Here is a 27642-nt window from a genome sequence, read left to right as displayed (position 1 = left end):
TTACTGTATATAACTAATTCACCTAAATAAAAAGCTTGTTTGCTTGTTAGTCTGATAGAAACTAAGCCCTGACAGATTAAAAGCTCAGTTCACAACTGATGTGACATGGATGGTTCTGATTTGGATCCTTAATGGAGGATGATAGGAGGTTTCTTTCTGTTGTATTTTACTAGTCAGGCTGAAGGTTATTTTTCTTACTTATTTGAAAAACAAATTACTGTCTTTTCCAGATGATCCAGTTTTATCATTACCAATGCCATCATTATTTAAAACTTTACAAATATGACTTACATCTGGGACTTTAGAGTGTCAGAGGATTTTGTTTCTATGATCTTATCCTGATTTCAGGAAAAGTTGATAGAACTTTCAGAGTCATGCTCAAGGACTTCTGGGAACAAAAAAAATAGAAGATACTGCCCAGTTAGCAGTTAAGCCAGCTGCTAAAGGTTAAGAGCCCTAGTCATGATCTGGGCTGCAGGTTTTGTAGGGATTGTGCCTGCAATACTATCCTGCAGTGTGCTGGGCAATGTGAATTGTCAAACTACTCTTAAACCTCTGGAAGCTTATTGTCAGTGAGAACTGAGGAGATTCCCATTCTCCCAGAGGATGCTTCATAGCAGGATTCCCCTTCCCACAGAATCAGTATCTGAGGCTGTAAGTGGAACACTGTAGTCTCTGATGACTGTAAAACCTCACAGTGACACTGAATTGTACAAAGTTATACTTCTTAAAAAGAAAAAGACTGATTGCTGTTGTGATTATTGATTGTTTCCCAGTAACCAGTCATGCAGTATTTTGATTGATTATTTTTTCCTCTATTGTATAGTAAATGAGATAGACTTTGGATTTTGCCTTTTCTTTAAAGCCATAGGTTATAAAAGATATGGGGATAATACATACCTGCTATTTAGGGACATGCAATCAGACCACACTACAGATCTCTTTCTCATCACAATCACTGTGCCTAGTACTTCAGATGAAAATAGATCTGCCTGTTTTTAATCTAGTGGACTAATTGGGTAGTGCTGTGTGAAGTTTGCAGCTTGAGGTTCTTTGTTGATCATCTTTAGCCCTAAAGTGTAAGATTTGATTATCATTTTCATTTCCCAAGCTGGCTTTGTTTAAATTATATTAAATATTTTTCAGTTAGCTAATTATCTTTCTGCAGCTGACCCACAGCACTTACATGTTTTCTTACTGAGTTTCATGGAGTAAGTGTACACCAAATAAAAAAGCATTTTCTTCCCTCTTTCTGTGGATGCTTTCTCTCCCCTTTCCCTGTTGCTATTCTGTAGGAGATAGAGGATGAATCTGCTCATATGAGCCTCGAAATTTCAAAGCTGAGCAAAATGAGAGATGTTCTCCAGAATAAGCTGCGCACTGCAGAGGAACAAAAAGTTGATGCAGAAAATGAAAAAAGCCTGCTAAAAAATCAAATAATCAGACTGGAGAAAGGTAGGTGCCAAAGAGATAGGTGGATCTGTTTTCTGAGTTCTTTCAAGTTATTCTAGGTACCCAATAAGCATTAGCATCAGCTAATACATAGGGTTGTAAAACCTGTTCAAAACTACTTGAACTGGTTATGTAATGTCGAGGCTTTAAAAAAAGTCCACTAAATTGTGGACATCTGCATTTTTAACAGCTGTACAATTTGAACAGAGAATTCACTGTCTTTTCTCTTTTTCTCTAGAGTTGGAGACAGGCAAAAAGCAGGCAGATGCTGACAGGAGAGCCATAGATGGGCTTGTGAGGGAAAGGGATATGCTAAACCAGGTGAGTTTGCTTTGGTCATATTGATAAGCCTCACAGCTTGAGAATTAAATGCCTGTAGCTTAAACATTCACATCAACACAGAAATGTAGAATTCATAAGGTAAGTTAAAGCCTTAAGATTTCCTTAAGCAGCTGTACAAACTACTTTTCTGTGTACTGAAATAATGCTAGTATCCATAAAAACACAGAAGGTTTCCAAGTTTTAATGTATAAACCATCAGGGACTTCAAACTGCAAACCCATTATTTGGTATCCGGAGAGTTTGCTATATCTGTTTTTACACAGATCTATTACTCTGTATCTTATGAAGTTTGGTACTAATCTAGGCAAACTGAGTGTTTGCTAAGAGAAGAGAACCAGAGTGTTGATACACTTGCAGCATCTTGGCAGGTTGGTTGAGTAGTAATCCTTGCTGTTAGATCTGATTTCTCATTGTTTCCCATCAGCCCAAGGTTCTTGTACTGCAGTATAGCATCTCAGGTTTATGGGCAGACTTGAAATGTTATCTACTAAATTCAGTGCTAAAAGATGATTTCTGACGTGCTTTATTTGGTGTAGATTTACTGTCCTGTGTCTTGAATCTAGCAGAGGCTCTGATTTGACAGCTTAAAAACATTTGTTTTGTATAGGGAAGGAAATTTTAAAGTGGGACCAGGAAGCTGATTTTGTAAAGATTATATGTTGAGGTTTTCTGTTTAATCTTTATGCAAAATTTTAAAGTAAGCTTGAACTTTGTATTGAAGACATGAGAAAGAAGTGTATTTGGCTTTAATGTTACTGGCTGTTGGCATGCTTTACAATCAAAATGCCTTTAAGCTGGTAAGGATTTTCCAGTCATTAGTTATATCCACTTGTAAACAATCCTGTCAATTTTATTTTTTGTAATGCAGACACTAGTGTTTTAAAAAAATCAGAAAAAGCTCTATTTAGCAGCTGTGCTAGAGATTTTGGGTTTTTTTCAGATCAGATTTAAGGTTCAAGTATTTCAACTGAACAAATTAGATAAGGAATGATAACATTGAAAAGTCCATAATCCGCTTTGACAATGGCATGCTTTTGTCATGGTGGTAACAGTGTTGCATTTTCAGCTCAAGACTCATTAATTTTTGTTCCCTTTAGAACTTGATCAAGGCTGCAAATGCTAATCAGAAGCAGATCGATTTGATGAAGTTCCATGAACAGTCAAAACAGAACTTGGAGACAGAAATCCAAGATTGTAAAATAGAAGCTCAGAAACAAAGGAAGATTATTTACCAATTGGAGAAGGAGAGAGAGAGTTTCATCAAGGAATTGAGTGAGCTGAAAGAGAAGGTAGGAACAGCTCTTTGTGCAAGGGGTTCTTTCCTGTCTTACTCTCAGAACTGTGAACATGATACATTAAATTTCCTAACATGCCAGTGGGAGAAAGCTTGGATTGGTGGTCTTCAATACAATGTACAAATATTTCTTGCTGTCAGTGCATGTTGTCTGCTACTGCTTCAGCTTTCTCTAGGGAAACCTTATCAATGGAAGAGAAAGTTGGTAATTCTGTGAGAGACTTGGAGTCCAGCCATGTATTGCCATTACTGGAGTTCCAACCAAGGCCTCTTGACTTCTTATACATGAGTCCCACAATTGAAACTCATATGCACTTGGAAATTACACTTTGATTGCCCTATCTGCAAAGGATCTTATCTTGCAAATGACCACTGTCCTAAAATCCAGGCCAGGGAGACCTAACAGTGCTCAACATATTTGTAAGGTACTTAACATTTTGAAGGCTTACTTCGTATGTGAAAACAGCTCAGCATGTTCAAAATAGATTGCAAAACAAGTTTTCCAGGAGCAGCTGCAGAGGCATAAAATCCGTGTTTCCTGCTGCCCATTATTATGTATAACTTTATTACTGGTGAAGTAAAATCAGGAACATGTTTTTAACATGTTCCATTAATTGCTGAGTATCACATTGGAGAGCCCTCCAAGGAGCTCATTGATTTACTAGGATTAGCTTCCAAGCAGTTTCAACTCAAAAATTATTTGCTATCTTTTCACAGTAAAATTATCCTTCCAACTTCATTTGACCAGGGGCTTTTAAATCATTTTAGAATGGTGTATGCTCCATTGCCTGGAATACCTCTTGTCATTTCCTTGTAAATAATATTCCACAAAAGTGAGATTTGTCTTTGTTGCAAAGTCATATTTTCCTTCTTTCCCTCAAAGTGCATTTCTAACAGTGTAGATATGAGTTAAGAACATTGTAAGCTAGGGCCAGAGAGTAATTCATAACACTCAGAACTACAAGGCTCTTTCTTTTAATTCTATTTGGGGCTGCCCATAGTATTTTGAGGGTGAGAATGACAAATGTTTGTTTGCTTACTTTTTCTTTTCTCCCCCTGCCACTTTGGGTGTAAATTTTCTATCATTTCTTATAAGGCAGAGACTCAGTAAATGGCTTATGACACTAGAGCTGTTTGTATAATGATGCCTGCAGTGACTGCAGCTTTCCAAAGGACTGGCAGGCTTCCTTGGATCACCAAAGGGGCAGTTCCTGACTCTGCTTATAGGTGAAGAGCAGCAAGAACAGTTTTGAGCACGGGGGTATGTGAGAGAGCAGTCTTGTCCTTCAAGTCCAAATGCAGGGTAGGACAACATAGGATCAGGATTGTTATGTAAATAGGTCATATTTAGGTTCACTGTTTGACCTATTTAGACTTGAGAAGCTGTGTCAAAACTACAGAAATCATTTCACAGCTGGTGGGGAATGAGCTACTGATGGTAGTAAGGCTATGGCCAGTCAGTGCTCTTCTCTCACCTTTTGCTACCAACCTGGTTTTGCAGGAAGTTGCACCCCACCTTTGGAATTGCATAAGAGCTGAAAAAGAGATGTAGCTAAGAGATGTAGCTATTCTGGCTCTGAAAGCTGCCTGGCTATTTATAGCAGCACATACTCTACAGAGCTGCAGAATTCATCTTTCAAAATCATCATTTACCACATCACACAGTTTGTGGGGATTGGGAGTGGGGCTGTGGCAGAGCCCCATCCCCAATGGGCACAGCTGTGAGCAGCACTGACAGCAACGAGCCATGGAGTGCCCAGGGGCACTGACCAACCACCACAGGGAGCAGAGGGCACACAGATGCCGTGCATTAACATGAGGGTAAAAAAGATTTGGCTGAAGAACAAGGGGAGCAGCCTTCTGAAGTGATGGGATGTTACTCTGTATGGGCAGATGCCTGAAGCCTTCTGGTGTGGTATGGTGTTACTCTGTTAGGGCAAATGCTTAAAGCTTTCTGAAATTGTATTGTAATACTCTGTATATTGTGACAACAATAATTTACTATTAACTGATAAACAGAGTCAACAAAATCATATACACAACAGTAAAATATTTTTAGGGTGAGAGTTTGTGCATGATTTCCTCCTCTAACTATTGCCTTGGCTGACTGCTTATTTTCAAGTCACTGCCACTTGTTGAAAAGTCTTACTTCTAGATTAACCAGCACAAGTAAGTAACAACATCTGTTTCTTGCTCTTTGTTATGTAGCCTGTATTATTGGGTACAACTTTTAGCAGATTTTTTTCCTTTTTGAATTGAAATTCTTAAATTATAAAATACTGGTTTCTCTGTGTGAGGCTTAGGCTGCTGAAAAGGAGGTAGTGAAATTTTCACTGATACCTTCCAGTTCCATCTGAACTGTTCTTTGGCTGTGTTTTCTGAGGAGTTCCAAAACCAGTTTTTAATATGTTGGCTTTTTTCAAATAAACCCTCTTAAAATGCCGAGTGTGCAGTTAACAACCTATCCAGGAAAATGAAAAGATAAGTTTCCTTTTTTAAATTCACATAATCTTTTGGCAAACCTGTTCTTCAATAGACATATCACTAAGGCCATGGCAGCATTTCCTGGAGTGGTCAAAAAAGGATAAGCAAGTAAGGACAGCACCACTACTGACATATTGAGTAGGTTTATAGAACTAAACAGATAACCAGTAGTAGATGATAGTGAAGTGTACAAATAATAGAGCTATGAGGATAGAGGAAAAACGATGAATCCCAAATCCTTTTTGCTTAGCTTTGTGCCCTCATTGCCAAATCTGAGAGGTGTAGTGTGCCTATTGACTAAACAGGAATGGAGCATGCTCAGCCTCCCATGGGGCTGTGTTGTGACACACTGCATGTATCTTTTCTGTATTTATAAGAAAGAATTATTTGAGTTTAATCATTCCTGAAAAAGCAAAATCAGCATCTAGCCTGTGAGCACAACTCAGAAAACTTTGTCCACAATCTTACTGCACTTATATTGTATCAGAAACAAGTAAAATGCTTATAAATGCAGTGACCTACTTTCAAAACTTGCTCCAGCCTATTATCACCATAGTGCAGATAGAAAACATGCCTTATTGATTTCTTTTCTGTGCTATTACTATTGGCAGATTGTTTAAACAGCGAAGGAAAAGACAGGAGTAGGTTATAAAGTGGGATTGTGTTTTTGTATTGCATTGTAAGCAGTTCCTGGGATCACCTGAAGTCAGCTACAATGTGCTGGAATTTTATTCCTGCTTCTGTAATAAAATTTTTGATATTTAGCTCTCCCCCATCTTCAAAGTTGGTTGGAGGTACCTGGTGGAATATTTAATTATTTAAGCTCCTGTCCTGTAGTTAGGCCTCCCCAAGACTTTACTGCTGAGGAAGGGATAATGCTGTAAACTACGAACTTTGCAGTTATTGACTATTTGATGTAAACATTTGGTTTTTTTCTTCTCCTTTGATGTGCAAGCATGTATTTTAGCCCAAAACTCTACTTTCAAAAGTGGAGTCAGGAAAACGGAATATGAACTGCATCTGGACGTTGACTCTTCTCCTGGATTTTGTCTGTGTGATTCCTCAGCTTTTTTTTAATGCCTAATTTTTTTCCCCTACCTTTAAGAATGGCATTGTTTTCTCCTCCTGGGTGGTGAACCTGGTAAACCATGTTTTTGATGTGTGTGCTCCTTAGTATTGTTTTCATTTCTTATTTTTTTTGTGATGCTGAATTCTGTATGAATGCTGCTTCCTTGAGTGCTGCTGTTTTCAGCTTTGTATAGCAGGAGAAAAATCAAAAATAAATTTTTAAAAACTATATTAAAATGTTTAGAATCTCCTCATAATGATTAGTAACTATTTGTATTTTTGCCCCTGTAACATAGCAATTATTATTTGTTATGGTAACTCAATTATGTTATGCTTATGTAACTGCTTAATAAAGGTGTCTGTAAAATTTTGTGGTTTTGTTTATTGATACTGCATGTGATCATCTTCTTTCTATAGTCTACAATACTCCATTCTCCTTAGCTAATCTTCACATAATTATTTCTAATCTTTCATAGAAGCAAATAATGGTGATTACCTACTTATTTAGACCAAGTGTTACACCTTACCTACCTTACCTACTTATTTAGACCAAGTGTAAGTTACAGTAACTGATTTCTTATTGTAGTAATTGTATCTGAACATTTTGTAATCATCAACTCCGTGGTCACATGTTCATTAAAAAAATTGAGTTGTTAGAATGTAGGAGCACATGCAGGGCTTCTGGAAAAACATGTGTGTTAATTTATCTTATCATACAGCTGACATCCAAAACAACATCTAAAATCTAGACTTGCTTCATAAATGAATGGAGTCTATTCTTGATGGAAACTGTTTATGTTGATTGTATTGCAACCAATCTGTGGCAATATTTTCTTTCAGTAGCTTGATGTTAAATATGTGCTCCTCTATAAGTTTGAGTCTTGAGTGAAACCTAGGTATCAGATTAAAATACAGTTTTGTCCCACATAAGCAAGTCAGAAAGGTTAAACTTGTATTTCGACTGGAGCAATTTTCATCTGTAGTTAAAACTGCTTATCCCAGGGATTTAAACTTGTCATTTTCAAATCACAAACTTTTTTCCATCCTTCTAATCTTGTGATGATGGTTTAATCATGTTAATTTCTTTCCTTTCCTTTTGCTCCAGATTCTCAATCACATGAAAGATCTTGAAATGCATCAGATTCAGATCTGCAACTATGAGAAGGAAATAGAAGGGCAAGGACTTAAATTAAAACAGCAAAAAGCTGTTTGTGAAAGTCTGAGAACAGAGAGGACCCTGTACAGTAAAAATCTGATTGAAGCTAAGGTAGAAGGATACATTTTTCCTTGTGCTTCTCTCTCTGCTGTTGTTTTCTTTTTTCCTGATTTAATTTTAATTTGTTAAAGGGAAGCTCAGTGGCTCAATGGCAGAAGTGGTTTCTGCATTCCTGTGGGTTTTGAGGAAATGAATGTTTTAGGTCCCTGAAGTTTTATCTACACCATTTGTATTTGGGCTGGAAATAGGAGTCCTCAGTCATCATGTGGAAATATCCCCGCTGCAAACCATGCGTAAAATCATGGTACACTGGAGCCACAGACTCATAAAGCCATCCTGCCTCCAGTCTGTTTTATCCCTTTAGGAGTTGTATGCATGTATGTGAAATAGGGTATGAGGGGAATAAGATTGCCTCCTTAGTCCTGAATGAGTATGCACATTACTGTGAATAATGATTTAGGAAGCGGAGAAACACTTTCCCAGCTGAAGTGGGGTCTTCTGATGAGAACCAAATGCTTCCACCTTGCTGGTTTCTTTCAGAGAGTGTCATTTTCCTCAGGAGATGATTGTTTCCATTCATATCTCCTCCTTGGGGATCTCACTAACAATACTAGAAGAAGAGAACAGAGCACTTAAGGATATATTCTGTTATTCTGATGTAAAGATCTAAAATACTACACAAATCCTATTGTAATTGGCAGATATTGGGGCCCTGGATAGCTGTCATTTTAAGCCTTGGGTTATTTCCAAATAAGTATTTCTGACATAAAATATATAGTAAATTACAAATTTATACTTAGGTTTGGAAAGGTAGTTGTTTTGTTTGAGAAGCACATGGGAAGGAACTGTCAAAGTTCCTAACAAGCTGTGTGCTGAATTTTATGAGGAATGCACCATTTTGCCATTTATGTGGGATGTTTTACTTGACCTTAGTCATTTGGTGGATTCAGTGTTGGGATTTTTGTCCTCCCAAACAATCTGTCAAGAGAAATAAGGTTGAAAAATCACAATGCTGATTTTTTCCTAGTTATTTTTTATCTTAAAACACTAAATAAATTTGGTTATTTATAAAGAACAGGCATCTGTTTGCTGAATTAGAAATGGAGCAGCATTTTGGTCTTTGGGTTTTGAATGTTACATGGTGGTAACACTATGCTGTTCACAGATCCAGTTGTTAGAGGCCAATATTTAGACTTTATTAGCTTGCTTGTCATACTACCAAACTCTTCTGGCAATTCCTGCATGAGAAAATAGCTGACCCCAAAAGATCTTTTGGCCAAGGCAGTGTTATGTTTAGCAATGAGAAAAGTAGCTATTCAATGTTCAGTATCAGGTCACCCAGTCATGAAAGAAAAAGAAACCATAAAATATGGTTGTTTTGAACATTATGGCGAACTCTTTCTCATTTTGGGAAGTAAAATTTGCACAAGCCTGTTTAGATAAAGCTGGATGCAAATATTTTTGGACTGCTTAATGTGAAATGATCTTATGCCCACCTTGCCAGTGGTCTCCAGAATACCATAATATTCAAGTCATTAGAATGGAAAAGGCATCCTGGCAGGCTGTTATTATGATATAAATAGCTGATGCTTTCATCCTGGGGCTTTCTTTTGGTGCTAGGAGTTCATTTATTTAAGCACATTGATTAGGAGACCAGTTTGCAAAATTGTGTGTTCTTAACTGTTCTGCATTAAATAAAGAATTGAGAATGTATTTAGGTATGTCTGGGCTCTATGTGCTAAATCTCTGTCATCTTTTACAACACCAAAGAGATTTATAGGCTGTGTACCCAAGACAGCTTTTAATAACTTTTGCTTTCATGGAAGTAGCTGAATGTGCAAACAGCTGGGCCTAGTGATATTATTACTACTAATCAGTCCTCTCTCTGTGCTGCTTGGGTGAAGATTGCCATGACTCAACATCTTGCTTAGCTACATTAAGCACTTCATGCAGGTAAAAATCCCTCATTTGTTGAGTAAATCCAACCTATGGTGGATAGTGCTGAAGGAGCTTTAAGCTACCCTGGTTTGGCACTGGAAGAGGGTGGATCCATATGAGAGATTATGATGTCTTCCTTGTGAGGTGGTAGGCTCTGGCAGAGGAGTAGTAGCTTCTATAGCTGCTTTCATTACATCCAGAAGAATATATCTGTGTAATCATTGACTCTGTTAGCTTCCATTTCATGGCATAACATGTGCTGTCATTGTGCTGAGCTGAAATGCTAATTTTGTACAGGCAGGCACCTTTGTGCTGTTAGAAGTATTCCTACTGACCTGAATCTCTCTTCAGTGCTACCAACATTTTTGCTCTGTATTTGAGCTTAAAGTATGTGCTAAATATTTTCACAGAACCTTCTCAAAGACTGAGCCCTCTTTTGAACTTTGCACCTCTGTGCAAACTAGCATGTATTGGTATCTTACTGAGGCTATGTTTGTTTGTACAAAATGAGCTTCTCTGCAAAGATTTGTGCTCAACTATGCACGACCTTATTGGAAAAGCATGTTATTAGAGCATGAAAACAGATGGATATGATCAGAATCTTAGTGATTTGGATTTACTGCTAGTTCTTATAGTGTGTCCAGCACTTTAAATTAAATGTCTTATTAAACTCATGACTGATGGTCATTATTTTTGCCAGTGTATCTTTAAAAGGTTTGTTTTTTTTTTTTTTTTTATTGCAATGTCATGCTGGCTTAAACAAAAAACTGTTGTTTAATGAAACTGTTTTGTTCTGTTGGATTAAAAAGTGATGTCTTATAGTACGTACAACAGATCTAGTTTCACACACTGTTGCTACATTTTCCAACATCTAAATAGCCTGAACTCCACATCACAAACAACCTCTTGCTTTAACCCTCTCTGTGATCACACTTCCTATTCTATTAGGATGAGATGGCAGAAATGATGATGAAACTGAAAAATTCCACACGCCAGGTGGATCAGCTGAAAGAGGAGGTCAAAGAAAAGGATATAGCCCTTGAGAAAGTACAAGTGAAATTCCAGCAGTCAGAGGATGAGAAAGAGTGGATGAAAGTAAGACCCTTGACACAGATACTTTCTTTCAAAGGGTGGATTCCATGATTTCCCAGATTGCACTGTGTTCTGATCTGTGGTAGTTGTTTTGCTGTATTTTAATAAGCTATTCTGTACTTGAAGCACAAGATCTCAGCACCCTTTAGAGATAATAGTTGCAGAAATCTGTCTTTCTGACAAATTTAATCTCTGCCCATAATAATAATAAAAGAGTCTGGAATTGTCTGTTGGGAGCGTTAAATCTCTTGGTGACTGAACATTTTTTAGTACAAGTTCCACTTTACTTGTAGAGATGTTGATTTTGTGTATAAACTGATTCTAGCAAACTTTTTAATGTAGACCTTTATAACTCAACTTTTTAAGGACATTTTTCTTTCTACTGTTTTTAAGTGCAAATCCCATTATATTGCACAATGTTGTATTTCTAAGTAACTAGCAAGCATTAGCCTTTTGGGAGTTAGGCAGTGCCTTTTAGTAGGTCCCTCTGCAGAGAAAGTTATTTTAATACTGTGGTATAAAGCAGCAAGATTCTGTCTTAAATCAAAGGAAATCTAAGCTTGATGCTCGGATGGTTCTTTTCAGTGCTGCTGCAGCCCATCCTTGGATAAGCTATTAGATTTGTGGTGGTATCTCAACCCAATTTGCTATATTCTGAAAAGATTTATAGAGTTGTGTTCACAGGAGTTTATTTTTAATCTTCACTAAGCACTAGGAAAAAAAATAGCAGGAAAAATGCAAACAATACCCCCAAAAAACAAAAGTTCCCTGTCACTTTTCATAGTGTTTTCTTTTGTCAGTTTATTGCTTTGCTGCTATGACTCCTTGAATTTTCAGCCTCTCTCAGCACGTAGAGTTATGACAAGATGTCAATATGGCTTTGTAAAAAGGTGATGAATTTGTATTCTTGTACCTGGTCTGTCTCAGAGATGTTCTATCAGTGATGGAGAAGTCAAACAGCATCCCATTCCCTGTGAGCGGCTTTCAGCCTCAGCTAGTCCCCAATTCTGTCTCATCACCTCAGAACTGTCTGCCATTTGTTTGACAAACATGATTGCTGCATGGTTTACCCACTCAGTTATTCACCAGCAGGTTTGTCCATACACTGACATGACATTACTGACTTGCTTCAGGGCATTGTGGGCTTCTACCTGAGTGTCACTGCTGAGTGCTAAACTAGAAGAGAATTCAGAGGCAGCTGATTGTCACAGACACAAAAGAAGCCAATTATTTGTGTTGCAAGCCAGCATAAATTTGTCTTGTTTGGACTGATGTGAAGGAAGTAAGAAAGCTGTTCCTGGGAAATAAGCTTAAAGAATGTGCTAAATCATGGAGGACCGGGATTCATAGGAATGAGGTTATACAGACATGCTCACTTCAGATGGCATAAAGGCCTTAAAAATATGTAATCATGGTAAATCCAAGCTCTATTAAAGCCAGTTCAATGACATCTTTTGGCTTCAGTTGGCCTTCATGCTTGGCTGCAGATTAGAGTTGTTAGACAAAGGATCTGAATATTGAAAAAAAATAAAAATCAATGGCCCTCAAGATTGGAGCTGCTGGCAAGTCAAGTGATTAATATAATTTTGTAGGTGTTTATGCATATTTTTTCTGGAAATCTGAATATAAAATCTGACTTTTTATTTCAGTATTCTGTGTTCAGTCCCAGTTATAACTTTTACAAAACTCCTGCTTTCCTCCTACCTCTAGTAGAGCATATCACTAAAAATATCACTTGCACTAATACTTCAGAGTCTAAACAAGGATTTAGTTTGAGTTTGGTTTGAGATATTGGTGTAGGTCCCATATATGTTATTTTTTCTTGCTGACTGTTCTTCAGTTCTTACAAATTCTCGAACTGACTTCAGGTGAGCTGTGCTGATTTACAGCAGTTTCAGACGTGACCATTTTTCTGCTTGCACAGTGACTGTGTTTATTAATTTCATTTTACCTGATGTACAGAGACCTTCGTACTGTGTTTCTGGGCAGATTTAGTCTAACTGAAAATCCTTGTGTGGCTTTAAGTATTTATGTTCCTTACTATTCAAGACAGCTCAGATTTATTTAAACTGAGTGCATTCTAGTGAGATTTGTTTATATGAGTGTTTGCTGACCACATCTAATGCCACTTCTTGTTTACAATTCATATTTTTCTGACATAAGAGTACCATAGATTTGTGATCTATTAAAACAATATTATCAGCAGTGGTGAACACAAGAGCAGTTTTACATTTGTGGGCTGCTTTTGTACAGTGTTTATTGAATTTCAGCATGAAGTGACTTGCATTTTTATTCAACTGATGAATATCTGACACTGACTAAGAGAGCTATGTCTTACACATATAGGAAAATGAGAATTTTATTAAAGAAAATAAGAATGGAACGAGCTCTTTTATTATTATGATGGAACTGTTGGTCTTAAATCAATGTTTTTGCGGGTGCACCCTTCATCACAGGCTCAATCTTTCAGCATTGGATGATGCTTATTTTGAACATCATTCTTTATAAGGGTCAGAGTTGTGGTAAGGTCTTTGAGTTGAGGCTTGAAAGTTTTCAAAGCTATGAAAATGAACTGTGGTTAGCTAGTTCCACCTTGGCTCTAATTACCTAGCAGTGATAAAAACTTCTAATAATCCAGGAAGACCCTGTTATTTTTATCTACATGCATGCCTTAAATTGCAAATTTTGTGACAGTGGGATAGAATGACTGGCCAGATTCCAGTGTTAGTCTGTATTGGTGCTGGGCAGTTGCTGTAGCAGTGTATTGCTCCTCCTTGCTTCAGAACAGCCCCTCTTTTCACAGTCTTCCTCATTTAACACATCCACTAAACAAAGTGCTGTGGCTCTTAAATCTTGCTGTTCCTTTCCTGGTTGCCACCAATCCTTTTACTCCAGTCTGAAGCCTTTCTTGAGCTGATGCTGTTTTTTACTATACAGCAGAGATTGTTGCCCTTATCAGCAAGGTGAACTGTTCTTTCTCACATCCCAGACTGACTATGAATAGCAACTCCACTGAAAAGCTTTCTAAATATGTGTAGTAAAATTAAAAAAAAAAAAGAGGTATCCCTGAATTACAACTTGAACAATTGTCATAGATAAAAATATTTTCAAATTTCTATTGTGTATAAGACAATTACTTTAAAGTAGTATTTATATTATTTCTTTATGTGTCTTCATGCTTGTTTATCTTGGTGATCAGTTCTCAAAAACTAACAAAATGTGTACCTCTCAGGAAGGTAAAATAATGTATGAAATATTTGTAAGTAACTCTTATTTGTAGGTTTCTATAATGGGAAGTTATTATTTAACAGTTGTTCACCTGTATTCTTTATATCCATCAGGCAGAACTGCTTAAGATGACAAAAGAGGCTCAGGAAGTCAAAGCCTACATTGAAAATCAGGAGGCAGAAGAGAAAAGACTCCTAAACATCATTGCTGAAGCTGAGGTAGAGAGAATGAAGCAAAAGAGAGAATTTGACAAGGTTGGAATCCCTAATTTGAGTTTTCAAAGACCCTGCATTCTATTCCCTCATTTGTGCAGTGTATTTTAAGATGAAGATTTTTAGCTACTGTGAATTTGGGAGTACTGAAGCTTTATAATGCCATTAAAACCAAAATGTTAAGATACTGAAGTGAACAAAATCTGCAGTTTGTACTCTTCAAGGCGATCAAACCCTTGTGGGGGAAATCATTAGGTTCTTGCCATCTTTCTTTAATTAATAGCAGTGAAACCTCTTAATGTCTATGATTTTGACTGATCCAAGCATAGCCACGATACTCTGGGGTTGCGTGAAGGAAGTGTGAGTTGATGGCTTTGCCCGGTGCCCACAGGTGGTCGGTGAGAGACACGCTCTGGTGACGCAGCTGATTCGCCGCAATGACGAGGTGGCGCTGCTCTACGAGAAGATCAAAATCCAGCAGTCCGTCCTGAACCGCGGCGAGAACGAGTACCGGCAGCGGGTGGAGGACATGAGGATTCTCAAGCTGGAGATCAAAAAACTACGGCGTGAGAAGGGAATACTTGGCAAGAGTGTGGCTAACGTGCAGGAGCTCAGGTAGGAAACCCAGTGGAATACATTTCCATAGTGACTGCAGCCATGGTTTTGTGTTTGAGACAGTAGAGACTTGTATCAACCTTGGAGAAGGGTTTTTTTTGGTTTGACCTCAAACCCAGACTGATTTAAATTAATTAAGCAATTTACCAACAAATAGGAAAATTGAAATATCATAATAAGGAAAGAAGAGATCTTGTCTAAAGTTGCCAAGCATACTTGGCAAGAGTGTGGCTAACGTGCAGGAGCTCAGGTAGGAAACCCAATGGAATACATTTCCATAGTGACTGCAGCCTTGGTTTTGTGTTTGAGACAGAAAATATGGTTTATACATAATAAAGACTTGTATCAACCTTGGAGAAAGGTTTTTTTTTTTTTGTTTGATCTCAAACACAGACTGGATTAAATTCATTAAACAATTTACCAACAATTAGGAAAATTGAAATATCATAATAAGGAAAGAAGAGATCTTGGCTAAAGTTGAAATAGTTTCCGTATTTCCCCTTGTACTGTGAGTTACTGCCTACAGAATAAACTTGACAGCAGCAGAAAATGTGTTCACAGTCCAGTGAGCTCCTAAGTGGTACAGTGGTACAAGGCCTAGATTAGTGGAACTCCTTTTGGTCAAGCAATCCACTGAATATGGGAGACACTTGGCATATTCAGAACGAAATCCTGTTTTCAGAGCTCTCTCCTTCTAGATTTAGATGCAAATCTTATGAACTCTGAGAAAGTTTTAGTTAAATTTTCACTGAAGGCTTTGTTTCTTTAAAAGAGTAATTTAATAGCCCAAACCTGATTTATCTCCTCCTTCTCCAGCTTAATGCTTCCTTTCTTGTTTGCCCCTCATGTATTTGAGGTGTATTCTTTCCTGATGGGAAACTGGATATTTTCTAAGAATCAGTCTTGATTTGCAAGGAGAGGCAGTTATGTTTTAGCAGATAACCATTGTACCAATTTGGTGTAGCTGTCACAGTTTTGGGTGAGATCTTTACTTTATCAGTGTGGTTCTGTGGCTTTCAGCAGAACAAATTAACTTCAGTCCATGGTCAGTCCCATTGACTCCAGTGGAATTATGCCAGTTTGATTCGGTGAAACAGAAAGGAGAACTGGGCACACAGCATTAGCAATTGCAGTTTTCATCGACTGACTGCAGATAGGAATGGAATTTGAATTTGCTGCCCAAATGCATTCAGCTGAAAGTCTGTTACTGTATTGAAACTCAGTGATAGTATTGAAGTGTAGTGTGCTGCATGCCATGATGGGTGGATCAATTCTTGCTAACTGCAGCAGCAATCTCATACTTTAATGAAGTCCAAAACCATCATGAAAACTGCCTGTCGAAAAGATTCCATTTATCACTTGTGCTGCTAATTAGCTTTCCCGATTTGCCAATTGGAAATGTGAGGTTTTTTTACCTCTTCCATAACCTTGTCCAACCTCACAGTTAAAAAAAGACCTTTTTCTCTCTAGTGAGCTAAATGCAATTCTGAGTTTAGTAGGAAAAGATTCAGTAGTGGAGGAGGCACATCACAATCTTTCACCCCCTTTTGACACTGGAGAATTTAGAGGATCCCACCACTAGAGTGATAAGGGTCAGATAATTACAAAATATGCCTTTTTTACCTGCCCTTAAACCCCCTATCACCACCAAAAAAACCTAGTTGTTGAAGAATCCTGGTAGTGCTCAGTTAATTTTAAATTCAGCAAGTCACCTCTGAAATTCCTTGAGGAGATGTAATAAAAGAAATCAAAGTTCAGTTCTCTTAGGAACGGTGTCCATCATGCTTAGGTCCTGGAGTGTGTTTTATTTGATGCATTGTGTGAGCCATGTAGATTTAAACCCTTTCAAACACAAGCTGTTAGATTCAACACTGGAGTAACTGGATATGATCCATGACTGATTTGTAGGTTTATAAACTAACTGTCCTTCTGGCCTTAATGTACATGGGAAGATGTGAAGAGCGAGTTCCAGTAGTCTGTGGAGTAGATTCCCTGGCAGCCTCTTTTCTGAGCCATTCTTAATGAAGCAAGTGAAGAGGTCCAAGTGTGTTATTTTATGGTTCCACCTGTTCAGTGCTGTTGTATTGATACATTTGCCACCACAGTATTGCTGCAGTGGCAAAGTGCCTCTTTGTGCTTTCCATGCAGTGCTTCCTGTGCATCATAGTGCATGGGAGAATGATTTGTTAATGCCCACATTAGTGCCTTGGTCATGTTGAAGTATTTTCGGTGTGTTTTTTCTTTTTATTTTATGCTGGTCTTCAGATGGGAGTTTAATCACATGCAGAAGGAACTGTTAAGGGAACAGACTCGGTGCAAAATTTTGGAAGAAGAACTGCAGAAGCCCTTGCAAGTTCACAGATGGAGAAAATTAGAGGTGATGTGTGAGGATTTTGTATTCCCAAAGCCCCTATTATCACATCAGTGACCTAGCAAATGCCTATTTCATTTACTGTTATGCAAATGATGTGGAGGGATTGGGCAGACTGAAATTTCCATAGTACCAATGGAATCCTTACCTGCTGAATGCTTTCCTTGCACAATGCAATCAGTGCTATTTTTGTGGCACTTTCTCAATGAAAAATTGCAGGGGGATTTGTAAAGAGACAGTGAAGTGATAAAGGGAATAAGAATGCATTAGGCAAATTTAGAAGGGGTGATTCCTTAACATGGATGGTGAGAAATTAGATGATAGGGGAAAGATACAATCCTACCCTCACTGAGCAGGGAGATGTATATGGGAATGTGTATGGGAAGAAAACCAGTAATTGAAGGGCTAATAGAACAGGTAGATTGAAGAATGAACAGATATGAAGTCAAAAGGTAAATTACATCTGAGAAAAAACAGAGAGAGTCCTCCACATAAACAGTGGTGGACTCACAAAGATAGTAATTCCAGGTAATGTGAGTTCAACTGCTTTACATAAACAGCAAATCTAAGTTTTCACATGATTTGAACCTGCCAAGTGAAGGGGAAAAATAAAAAATCCATCAAGCATAGATGAAATATATGAGCATCAGTTGGCATCACTGGATATTTTTGATGTAAGTCAGTGCCATCTGACATTCCTCAGTTGCATGGATCTCTGATCTGATGCCAGCCTGGGTTGCTTAGCTTCTCTAATATTGAGTGATAATGTGCTCTGTCCCTGCAGAAGCAGAGCTGAATATTTTCACTGTGCTTACTAGTATGATAGTGAATTTCTGATCTTTCCATGCTGAGCTTAAAAGTGGATGGTGTGATTAGCTTTTCTCATGGAAGGGAGATAAAATGCAGGATGCTGAAGTAGGTTAAACACATCTAGGTACAAACTCTAGCAGCACCTTGTAACAAAGAAAAATCAGGCCAGTCAAAACATCCAGTGATGGGAAAATGAATGTATGAAGAGACTGGTAATGGGGAAATCATGTCTTTCCATTCTAGGTAACTGGTTTGTATTTGGAACACAGAAAGGCCAGCAGATGGCAAGATCTGTATGAAATAATCCTGATGGGGTTTTGGTTCAATTCCTAATGAACAAACACTCTCATATCAGTACAGTAGTCACAAATTGGCACCATGCTTGGGCAGTGCTATAAAAAAATCAAGGACTGAGGGGATCATGAGGACTGGTCTACTTTTTAGCCTGGTTTCTCAGGAGATGATGTTGTGTTGTAAGCACTGCATGTGTATCTGTGTCAGTGTCCTAGTTATGCTTGAATTGATTAGTCAATTTAGATAAAATCAGACAAAAGATTAAGAACAATGAGATGCAGAGTTCCTTATAAGCTCAAGTGAATATAAGAGAGCAGGACTTTATTGGAGCCTTTACTGCAGTGTGAGTTTAATCCTTGTGAGGCACCCCATGAGAGGGGAGAAGCCAGATGGGAGAGAGCTGATATGAGACCCTGAGTGAGGAAAAGTTGCAGGCAGAATTTGTCCTTCACTGAAAGATCCAACAAGAAGACACAAATTACTGGGAAAGTAAGCTGTACTGGCTCCTCCTGAGAAGGAGGAGGAATTATTTCTTTGCTCCTTAGAGCTTTCTCCAGATTCAATCTATGCCAAAAGAATGAAAAGGAAGGGATGGAGAGACAGACATCTACTCGCTCCTGTTCTTATGGGCTGTGTAGGTAGAAGGCAACACTACAGTGCAAACATTCTGTCACCATTTTAAGCATTTAATTCCATTGAAGAATGGGATTTCACATGTATGGACACTTTAGAACCCCATAATAATTCATCAGTGTACCTCCCAAATCCTCTTAAATTCTCCACATGCTTCAAGACTAAAGTGCAATTGGTGCTTTGTTCAATAGAAAAATCTTCTCCTTAAAAACTAAGTTGGTGCTGTTTGAAGTTCTTGAACAGCAGGAGATACTTGCACTGCTTTTAATTTGTCAGTGGACAGTTCCAGTTGCTGCTAAAATATTAAAATATTAAGTTCCAGGACTGCCTGTGAACATGCAATTAAAAAAAAATAGCTGAATGCATCTTCCCCTAGCCCCCCTTTTACACTTGTTACTTTTGAACACTGAGATATTACAGTTTTCATTTGCAAAAAAGGAACAGTAACTTGTTATCATGTATAATTTTTGAGACTCCTTTGCTCTTTCATAGGCCAGTGACCCCTCTACCTATGAGCTGATTCTGAAAGTTCAGAGACTACAGAAGCGACTTATCAGCAAGACAAATGAAGTGATAGAGAAAGAATTTCTCCTTCAGGTACTGCAGCATCATTATTTTGTGGCATCTCATTAATATATTTGACTTACTTTGTCTAGAGACATGTGCTTCCTGAATGTTCCTTAGATGCAGACTTTGGATTTCTTTTGCATGCCCTTTAGGTAGCTTTAGATGGCAGCACTGACTCACTGGAAGAGAACAAACAGCGTCAGATTAGTTGATTTTTATATTCTGGTTACTGATGCCTGGTCAGCTCTGGAAAATACAATTAAAGGTTGGCTTTAGTTTATTCATGTCAGAGATTAGTCTTCAGGTCAGATGTAGACTATTTGAAAAGTTTTTCTGTGTCATTTTAAACAAGTATGCTGTGACCTGAACATGAAGGAAAATTCCGGATTAATTCCATTTGTGCTTAGCTTGGCTTTTGCCAGGAGGAATCCTAAAGAGATTTAGATATGCTGTGGCTGGGACATGTTTGATTTCAAGGTTTTTATGCTGAACATTCAAAAAAAAATAATTTCTGATAGCTTATCTTTTTTTGAACTCTATCAGGTGTCCCTTAACCCCAGTGATAACAGTAAGATTTATGCGGTAGAATGAAGGAAAGACTGTATTCCTATAGTGCAAACATTTTTATGAAATATAACAGAGGAAGACTTCAGAGAGTCCTGGCTTTATCCAGAGGTATTAATCTGGTCTCTCTGGTGACTGTAGGGCTAGCTATAGATTACCAGCTCTAGGTATGATTTTAACATCATAAATACCCTAATAGTCTTGTATATCTGTGTTGGGTATCACTCACTGGAGAGTAAGATGTGACCTGAATCTCCCTCTGTCTTGAGAAGAAGCTCAGCAGATCTTATCAAAACAGGGTTTGTCTCTATTTATTGTTTCATGGGAAAACATTGATCTGAAATTTCATTTGAATGTAATTTATGTGTATTATTCCTCTGCTTGGAAAAATGTGATCTTTGTTGCATAGCACTGAAATGCTGTCAGTGAAATAGTTAGCTTAAAATGTAGCAAAAATAGCTCCAAATTTACTGTGCTTTACCCATGCACAAAACAAATTCTGTTAGATTTTAGATCATCTCTGTTGCATATCTGGCCTTATCCTTAGAATGCTCCCATTTTGCTGTTATTTTCAGCTGAAGAACTGAGATATAGAGGTATTAAGTTGCCTGCACAAGAAAATCTTTGAAATAGTAGGTATTTGTGCTTAGATTATACCAATGGCTAGTACAGTAATGTTTCTCTCTCTGCAGTGGTCCTTCTATGGCAACTCTATGATGTTTTTATTATTCTTCTAGATTTAAGACAGGGTTTGGCTATATAAAATCTAATTATTATAGCTAGAATTGCTAATGAGTTCCTTTGTGTTCTTAATTCAGGCACCAATTTCCTGTGTAACAATGCTGAAATGAAGGTTTCCCTTGGAGAAATAACAGTGAAGGCCAAAAATACTATGCTCCCCATTTTGTTCAGGGATTTAACATCAATGTTTCTGAGCTCTTTTCTGTTTTTCCAGGGTTTTGAGTCCTCCACCATGACTGAAATAGGGCTCTTTCATAGCAGGGTGTGGGTATGAGGAGGTAACCAGAGATGGAGAACAACCCCAGCTTGTTCCCTTTAGGGGCTTTAAGTGCTACTAATTAGCTTACTGGCACAATTACCACAAATTAAGGGTGCTGGCAGAGCTGCTTCTGCTGAGTGTCTGGATAATCTGATACAAGGCATTTCATTATTCTTTGGACTGGTTGTCCTTGGTATGATGGTAGCATCTCTTTTCTAAAATCATACCCTGATACTCACCAATACAAAACCCTTGCTAATAACTTACTGAACTGATGTTACCAAGCTCCAAACTGCTGTGGTGAAGGACCCAGCCCAAGGAACACTTCTAGCAGAAGGAGATAAGCAGGACAATAACATCAGCTTTCTGGAGAAAGCTGAGTTTCACACATGAGAAGGGTGGCTTCACAAAACCACCTTCTGGGCAGTTTGAAATATTTGAAGTGTATTTCAAGTGAAGTATTTGAAAGGTAGTGTAGGATTTGATCCTGACTGAACTTTAGAATTATGGGAAATAGCAATAATTTAGCTCAAATTTCAGGAATTTTTAATTTTGTTCCCTCAATATAATTCGTATGTTGAGGGAGTTCATCCCTCTCTTTTATTTTTTTTTTTTTATTTTTTTTTTTAAATCCTGGTAAGCCTTTCATGCTTAAAGGCATTCAGCATCTTTTTAATATGGGTCTCTCCTGAAGTCAGCTCAGCTCAGTTCAGTCACTGCTCATTTGCAGGAGTGGGGGAATTGCTGGTGGCTGGCCTGTGCCTACTTGGCAGAACCCCCCCCCATACTCAGAGCTGGAGCCTGCAGACTGAGGGATACAAACGTATTAGGTCAGAGAACCCCTGCTCTCCCTGTGTTATGTTTGCTTGCCTAAGTCACACTTCCTCACTCCCAGTCATCTTCATTCTCATCTTGCCCTGTAACAAGGGCAGAGCCACTGGGTGTATCAGCTTTAAAATTATCTTAATCTCTTGCTTGCCTACATAATCTTTTTTCATGTGTGTGTGGCCATCATGCTAGCAAATAGGATACTTGTTTAAGGTGAAGCTTGTATCTGTGTCTAATGTATGTATTGTGTAGCATAAATTCCCTCACATCAGTGTGTTAATAAAATAGAGTACAAAAAACCTTGTGTGTTGAATACTGAGTATTAAAAATACCTTTGGAGTTTAGAAATAACCCCTGTGAAGAAATGGTTGAGCCCAGTGTCAGCAACCTACAGTTTGATTTGTAGGGTATTCACCCTGCTGCATACTCATGCAGAGCCATGATGTTTTTATAAGGAAAAAATAATTCCATTTGTATTGTATGCACTGTAGCTCTGTCTTCTTGTTTTACTTTTTGGTAAATGGTCTTTTAAATAAAAGTGCAGGGAGTAAGGTTTTAGCTGGATATAGAAATGGAAATTTTCACTAAGTTAAGGATCACAGTATATAGATTCACGTGGAAAAGCATCTGCTTACTTTACCTGCTCCTGATGTGCATTTGATCATATCCTTTTTATTAGCTTTTTCATTGTTTCTAACCTGTCATTTCTTTAAAACTGAGGCAGATGTAGAAGCAAGCTACAATCCATGCTATGTGATTAAAAGTGTGATTTGCTGTGTTTCAGTCAGAAAATTTAGATTGCTGACAATATGGGAAAAACCCAGTTTGGCTCTAAAATCTCATGCAAAAATTCATCTTAATCTCTCTTAATCAGTCATCAGGGCACATTTTTTGGATAAGACAGACGCTGAGAGATAGAGAATATGCAGCATGCTGAATGTTGGGTTTTGCTAGAACAGCTTTTCAGAGTTGAACATTTTAATAAAGGTGTAAAAAGATTTCATCTGTTAGAGAAATTACTGAAGTCTTTTCTTGCTTCTGATTTATCTGTGCCCTGTCACCACAGCATCTTGGGTTATAAGGAATCAGCTCTTATATACCAAGTAAATATGCTCATCCAGGGAAGCTACTTTGAAGAGTAGCTGCAAAGCAGGTGGTCATACTTTCTCTTTTAATTCAGGCATTCTCACAGTTGTGAGCAGCTGTGCTGATGAAAAATGCTGTTTTAAAAATCAGATCCAAACACAAGGTCTTGAATACTTATGGTCAATAAAAATCCAATGGTGTTTTTCCCAAACATAGGAAATGTTCAGGGATAGCCAGTTTTCCTGTCTTAGTTGTTACTTTCCTTCTGAATTTGTGCAGTCAAGAGCAGTTTATGGTTCTTTTCTAAACTGTTGAGTAATACTGCAGGGCTTTGTGGAGCAATACCTTGTGTGCTGTCCGGGAGATCTCACAGATGGGTGAAGGTCTTTGTGAACACGTGTGGGATGAATGACTTATTGCAAGGCCACAAGGAATAACTATTAATAAACAGGAGTGCTCTGCAAATCCTGACTGCAAAAATACAGTTGCTCACTTTGCATGTGGGGCAAATCTCTCATGTGACTGAAGCTCTGTTCTGTGTACTGAGCAGTGATGTGGTAAACTCACAGTGGAAAATATTACCTTGTTAGGATTATGATTAGTGTGGTTTTGGAAACTTATCCCATTAAAAGTGAATTATGCACTGCTTTATTTGTTTCAAATTTAGTTCTTTCTTTTCAGAGTGAACTCCTCTAATTTGATTTTATGTCTGAGCAGAATTTTATTCAGCTGCATGTCTTGGAATGGATAACAGCATAAAGATTCACATTATATGTCAGTTACCTCTTTTGTCAGTCATCTCAGAAGATTGTTCATAAATGTAAAATGTAAATGTAAAAGAAAGTGCAATCTAGATTATTTGTTCAGGGAGGCAAAGGCAAATGTCTTAGTTAAGCCTTGCATGTAGTAGTGAAAACATTGTTTTTCTGTACATGTGTATTGTTTGAAGTTGTCAGCAAGGAAAGCCCAGGATTGGGCACTCAGGATGTGATGCTGTGCTGCTGTTCTTGAGCTCATAGTTCAAAGAGTGCAAGGGCAAAAGGCCTGATTAGCTCATGTATCTGACTCAGAGATTACAGCCAGATAGCACCCACATGTCCTTGCACTGAGCCAAGTTTGGAGCTAAGTTTCAATCCCTCCAGAGAACTGACTGTCCCAGTGACAGAGAGTAGGAGGAATTGAAGGGATGCTGCTGTCTCCAGCCCTGTTCCCTTTCAGGTATTGTGAGATACAGGGAGGGGAGAGCGAGAGACTTTCTCTGTGACCTTGGCAGGCTACTTCGCTTTTGCGTACTTCACATCAAGTAAAATGGAATAAAATAATTTCCATTCTTTTTCTGGTGTGTGAATGAATATATTAGAGACGTAATTCAGTAGCGAAACACTCAAAATAGGCAGATGTTTTATTTTATTTGTGCTAAGTTGGTAGTAGAGCTGTTCTATCCAGTTTGAGGTGCTCGTTGCTATAGTGTCTGAACATATACATAACCATCTTTATTTCTCAGAGCTGGTACTATAGTTTCATAAAGAAATCTACTTTAGAACAGTGTGTTACCGTGTGGGTTTATGCAGGTTGGCAACTATTGAAAACAAAGTTTTCTCTCAAGAAATGAAGGAGCTTAGGAATTTGCTTCCCTCTATTTGTTATGCATTTCCCCCCCATTCATTATATAATTTTTTATGGTTTTTTTTTTAATCTCATGAGATTTTTTTCAGCCCACTTTATGGGAGCCTAGTCCTTCTGAAAATCACTTCTTTCCCTAACTTGGAAGTTTCATGAAGCATGCTGCTGCTAAGTTCTTCACTCCTCTCAGTGCTCAAGTAGCTTCCACATAAGAGAAATGTATGCTCAAATGCTGAGTAAAGACATCCGACAATCTGCTAGGAAAACTGAGAGAATACTCTCCTATCCCCTACCTTTATTTTGGTATTATTTGGTATTATTAAGGCCAGATGAGTTTTATCTTAGATGTTATCTTTGTATCTTCAAAATGGCTTAGATTTATTTTACCCTCTCAAATTTGGCATTTATTTGTTTTTAGTGCTGAGTGTAGATTCTACTTGGATATGAGAGTATAAACTCCTTGCATATTACAGGTAGGGTATAGAGTCCAAGCTGAGGATTTTTTGGCAAAATTGTCTATTTTCATAAAAAAATAACTGCAATTCACTTCAGGGAACTAATGACTGCAGAATCCCTAAAAGTCTCCTTTGACCTGCCCATTATTGTTCCTCTGTCATCTTGTCTTTAGAGAGATTTCCCAGAGGTAGCTTGGGATAGTGCTTTGTGTGCACTGAAACTTACAGGTGAACTGCAAAATCCACTACCAAAATGCAATCCTTTCTTTACTGCTCCTTTTTCATTTATATATGAAGTCAGCCTTTTGAAGGGATTTTCCATCCAAAAATGAAAAGGGAAATTTTCTTTTTAGCTTTTTATAGTGTAGTAGGACTTGGTGCTTTTCTATCTCTGTTTCCTGGAGGATTTGAGTTCCTCTGGAAGCACTGGATTAATACCCTATCTTGCAGCTCAAGCTAGCAGTTCTCTCAGCCCTCAATTAAAAGGGTAAGTATATTGAGCTCTAGGCCTTTTTTAGGCTTAAAAGCCCCATTTCTACCAGCAAAAAAGTCACTTTTCTGATTTAGCTTATAGCAGCTCTTGAATGGCAGAATAATTTCCTGCCAGTAAAATTGCATCTAATTGCATAGGCAGTAGCTGGCATAAACAGATCAGCACAAAGGAATTGCACGACTAACTGAACTGAAATTGGCCAGTGTTGTGAAAAAACACAAGAAAGAGCTCTTCAGGTATGTAAACAACAAGCAGAAACAGACAGAAATATTGGCCCACTGTTAGAAGAAGTGAAATATCAACAATGCTTTAAAAGAGTGAAGTTCAGCAAGGACAAATGTAAGGTCTTACAGCTGGGAAATTCAATGCAGGAGTGCAGGACATGCTGGGATCTACCTGCTAGGGGAGCAGCTCTCTGGAAAGGGGCCTGGGCATCCTGGTGGACAACAAGCTCAGTATGGGTGAACATTCTGCTGCTGCAGCAAAGAAGGACAGCAGGGTGCTGGGTTATGTCAACATGGGCATCACTAGCAGAGGTTATTCTGCTCTATTCAGCACTTGTCAGGCCACGCATAGAATCTGTGCTCAGTTTTGGTTCCTGCTATATAGAAAAGATGGGCAGGCTGGAGTGGGTCCAAAAGAGGGCCACAAAGATAATGAAAGGATTGGGAAGCTTGCCATAGGAGGCAAGACTGAAACTACTGGATTTGTTTGGCTTTGAGAAAACAAGGCTGAGGGGAAACCTTATAACCATGTTTCAGTATTTAAAGGGTGGTTAAAAAAGAGGTGGAGATTTTCTTTTTACAAGGAATCACATGGCAAAGATGGGGTAATAGGTGCAGGTTACTCCTGTGGAATTCTGACTGGACACAAGATGAAAGCTGTTAACAATGAGAACATTTGGAAGGCGTGGCAATAATCCCCCTGAGATTATTGGCCAGGGTACTGGGCCATCTTGTCAAGATGGTGCTTTTGCTGAGAAAGGCTGGACCAGATTATCCTTGAGGTCCCCTTACAACCTTCTTTTCTATGATTCAGAGATTTAAAAGGTGTCAATTTAAGATCTAATCCCAAAGTCCTTGCATGACTGGTCCCATTAAAGGGACAGCAAATTTCCTGTTTGCTCTCATAGATGGTCACCAATATAAGCAAATGGGAATGAAAGAAAGATTGGACCATATGAATCTTGAGATTTACTTTCAACAGGGTATTCTATGATTCTGGCTGAGAAACCTAAGCTGCCAAAACTTCTAGCTACTGATCAAATGGTTCTGGGAGGGTGAGGGGGAGGAGAAAGGCAGAAAAATGCTCTCCTGTCCTTATAAAAACTTAAGTGCTGCTGTGTACCTTAAGGGAACAAGAGAGAGAAAACAGTACCGGGTGGAGTGTGAGGTTTGAGGTTATGACTCCAGTTCTAAGTTGGTAACTGGAATTTCAAGGGATTTGCATTGAAATATAGAAATGGGAAATACCGTGAGGACTCAGGCCTAACATTTACTTTTTGGCTTTCAGCTGGATATGAATCATAAAGAAAAAGTTTACTTCCCCAGTGTCATGCAGGATTAGGTAGATGTGTCAAAGGCACACAGTAAGAATAGCCTTGATTTAGACTCCAAAGACAAATGAAAAAATAATGTGTGCCCATGAACTCTGGCTGCAACCCAGTTCTAACTTGTGATGGATAAAAAATATCTCATTACCAGCTCAATATTATGATGCATAACAGTCTACTGAATTAGTGCCATCAAAATAATTTCAGTCCAATACCTTGAAACTTACTTGAACTGGAATCTCCAATGCGATATGAAGTGACATATGGAGGTACCTAATGCATCAAGTCACTCTTTAGGACTACTCTTACATTCTTTCCTTCTTGTGGTTTTCTTTTGTTTTCCTTTTCTTGTGTTTGAAGGGTTCATTGCTAAACTAGGACTTTGAGTGAAGATTTTACCTTTGACTCTGAGTAGAGATGTTTTG

The 27642-nt window shown here is 38.2% G+C and overlaps 1 protein-coding gene across 1 annotated transcript in view; it reads left to right on the top strand.

The window, feature by feature from the left end:
• Positions 1 to 27642, top strand: part of CFAP58 (cilia and flagella associated protein 58) — a 66579-nt gene that overhangs the window by 22199 nt on the left and 16738 nt on the right. Inside the window, exons 8-16 of the mRNA XM_063162889.1 lie at positions 1296 to 1455; positions 1691 to 1773; positions 2892 to 3083; positions 7746 to 7907; positions 10743 to 10889; positions 14228 to 14368; positions 14718 to 14941; positions 17207 to 17318; positions 19542 to 19646. Of these exons, the coding sequence (XP_063018959.1) occupies positions 1296 to 1455; positions 1691 to 1773; positions 2892 to 3083; positions 7746 to 7907; positions 10743 to 10889; positions 14228 to 14368; positions 14718 to 14941; positions 17207 to 17318; positions 19542 to 19646 (1326 nt within the window). The remainder of the gene's footprint in view (positions 1 to 1295; positions 1456 to 1690; positions 1774 to 2891; positions 3084 to 7745; positions 7908 to 10742; positions 10890 to 14227; positions 14369 to 14717; positions 14942 to 17206; positions 17319 to 19541; positions 19647 to 27642) is intronic.

This window comes from Melospiza melodia, chromosome 9, assembly GCF_035770615.1.
Source record: "Melospiza melodia melodia isolate bMelMel2 chromosome 9, bMelMel2.pri, whole genome shotgun sequence".
Taxonomy (NCBI): Eukaryota; Metazoa; Chordata; class Aves; order Passeriformes; family Passerellidae; genus Melospiza; species Melospiza melodia.
Note: the sequence above shows the minus strand (reverse complement) of the source record. Positions and strands in the feature narration are given on the sequence as shown.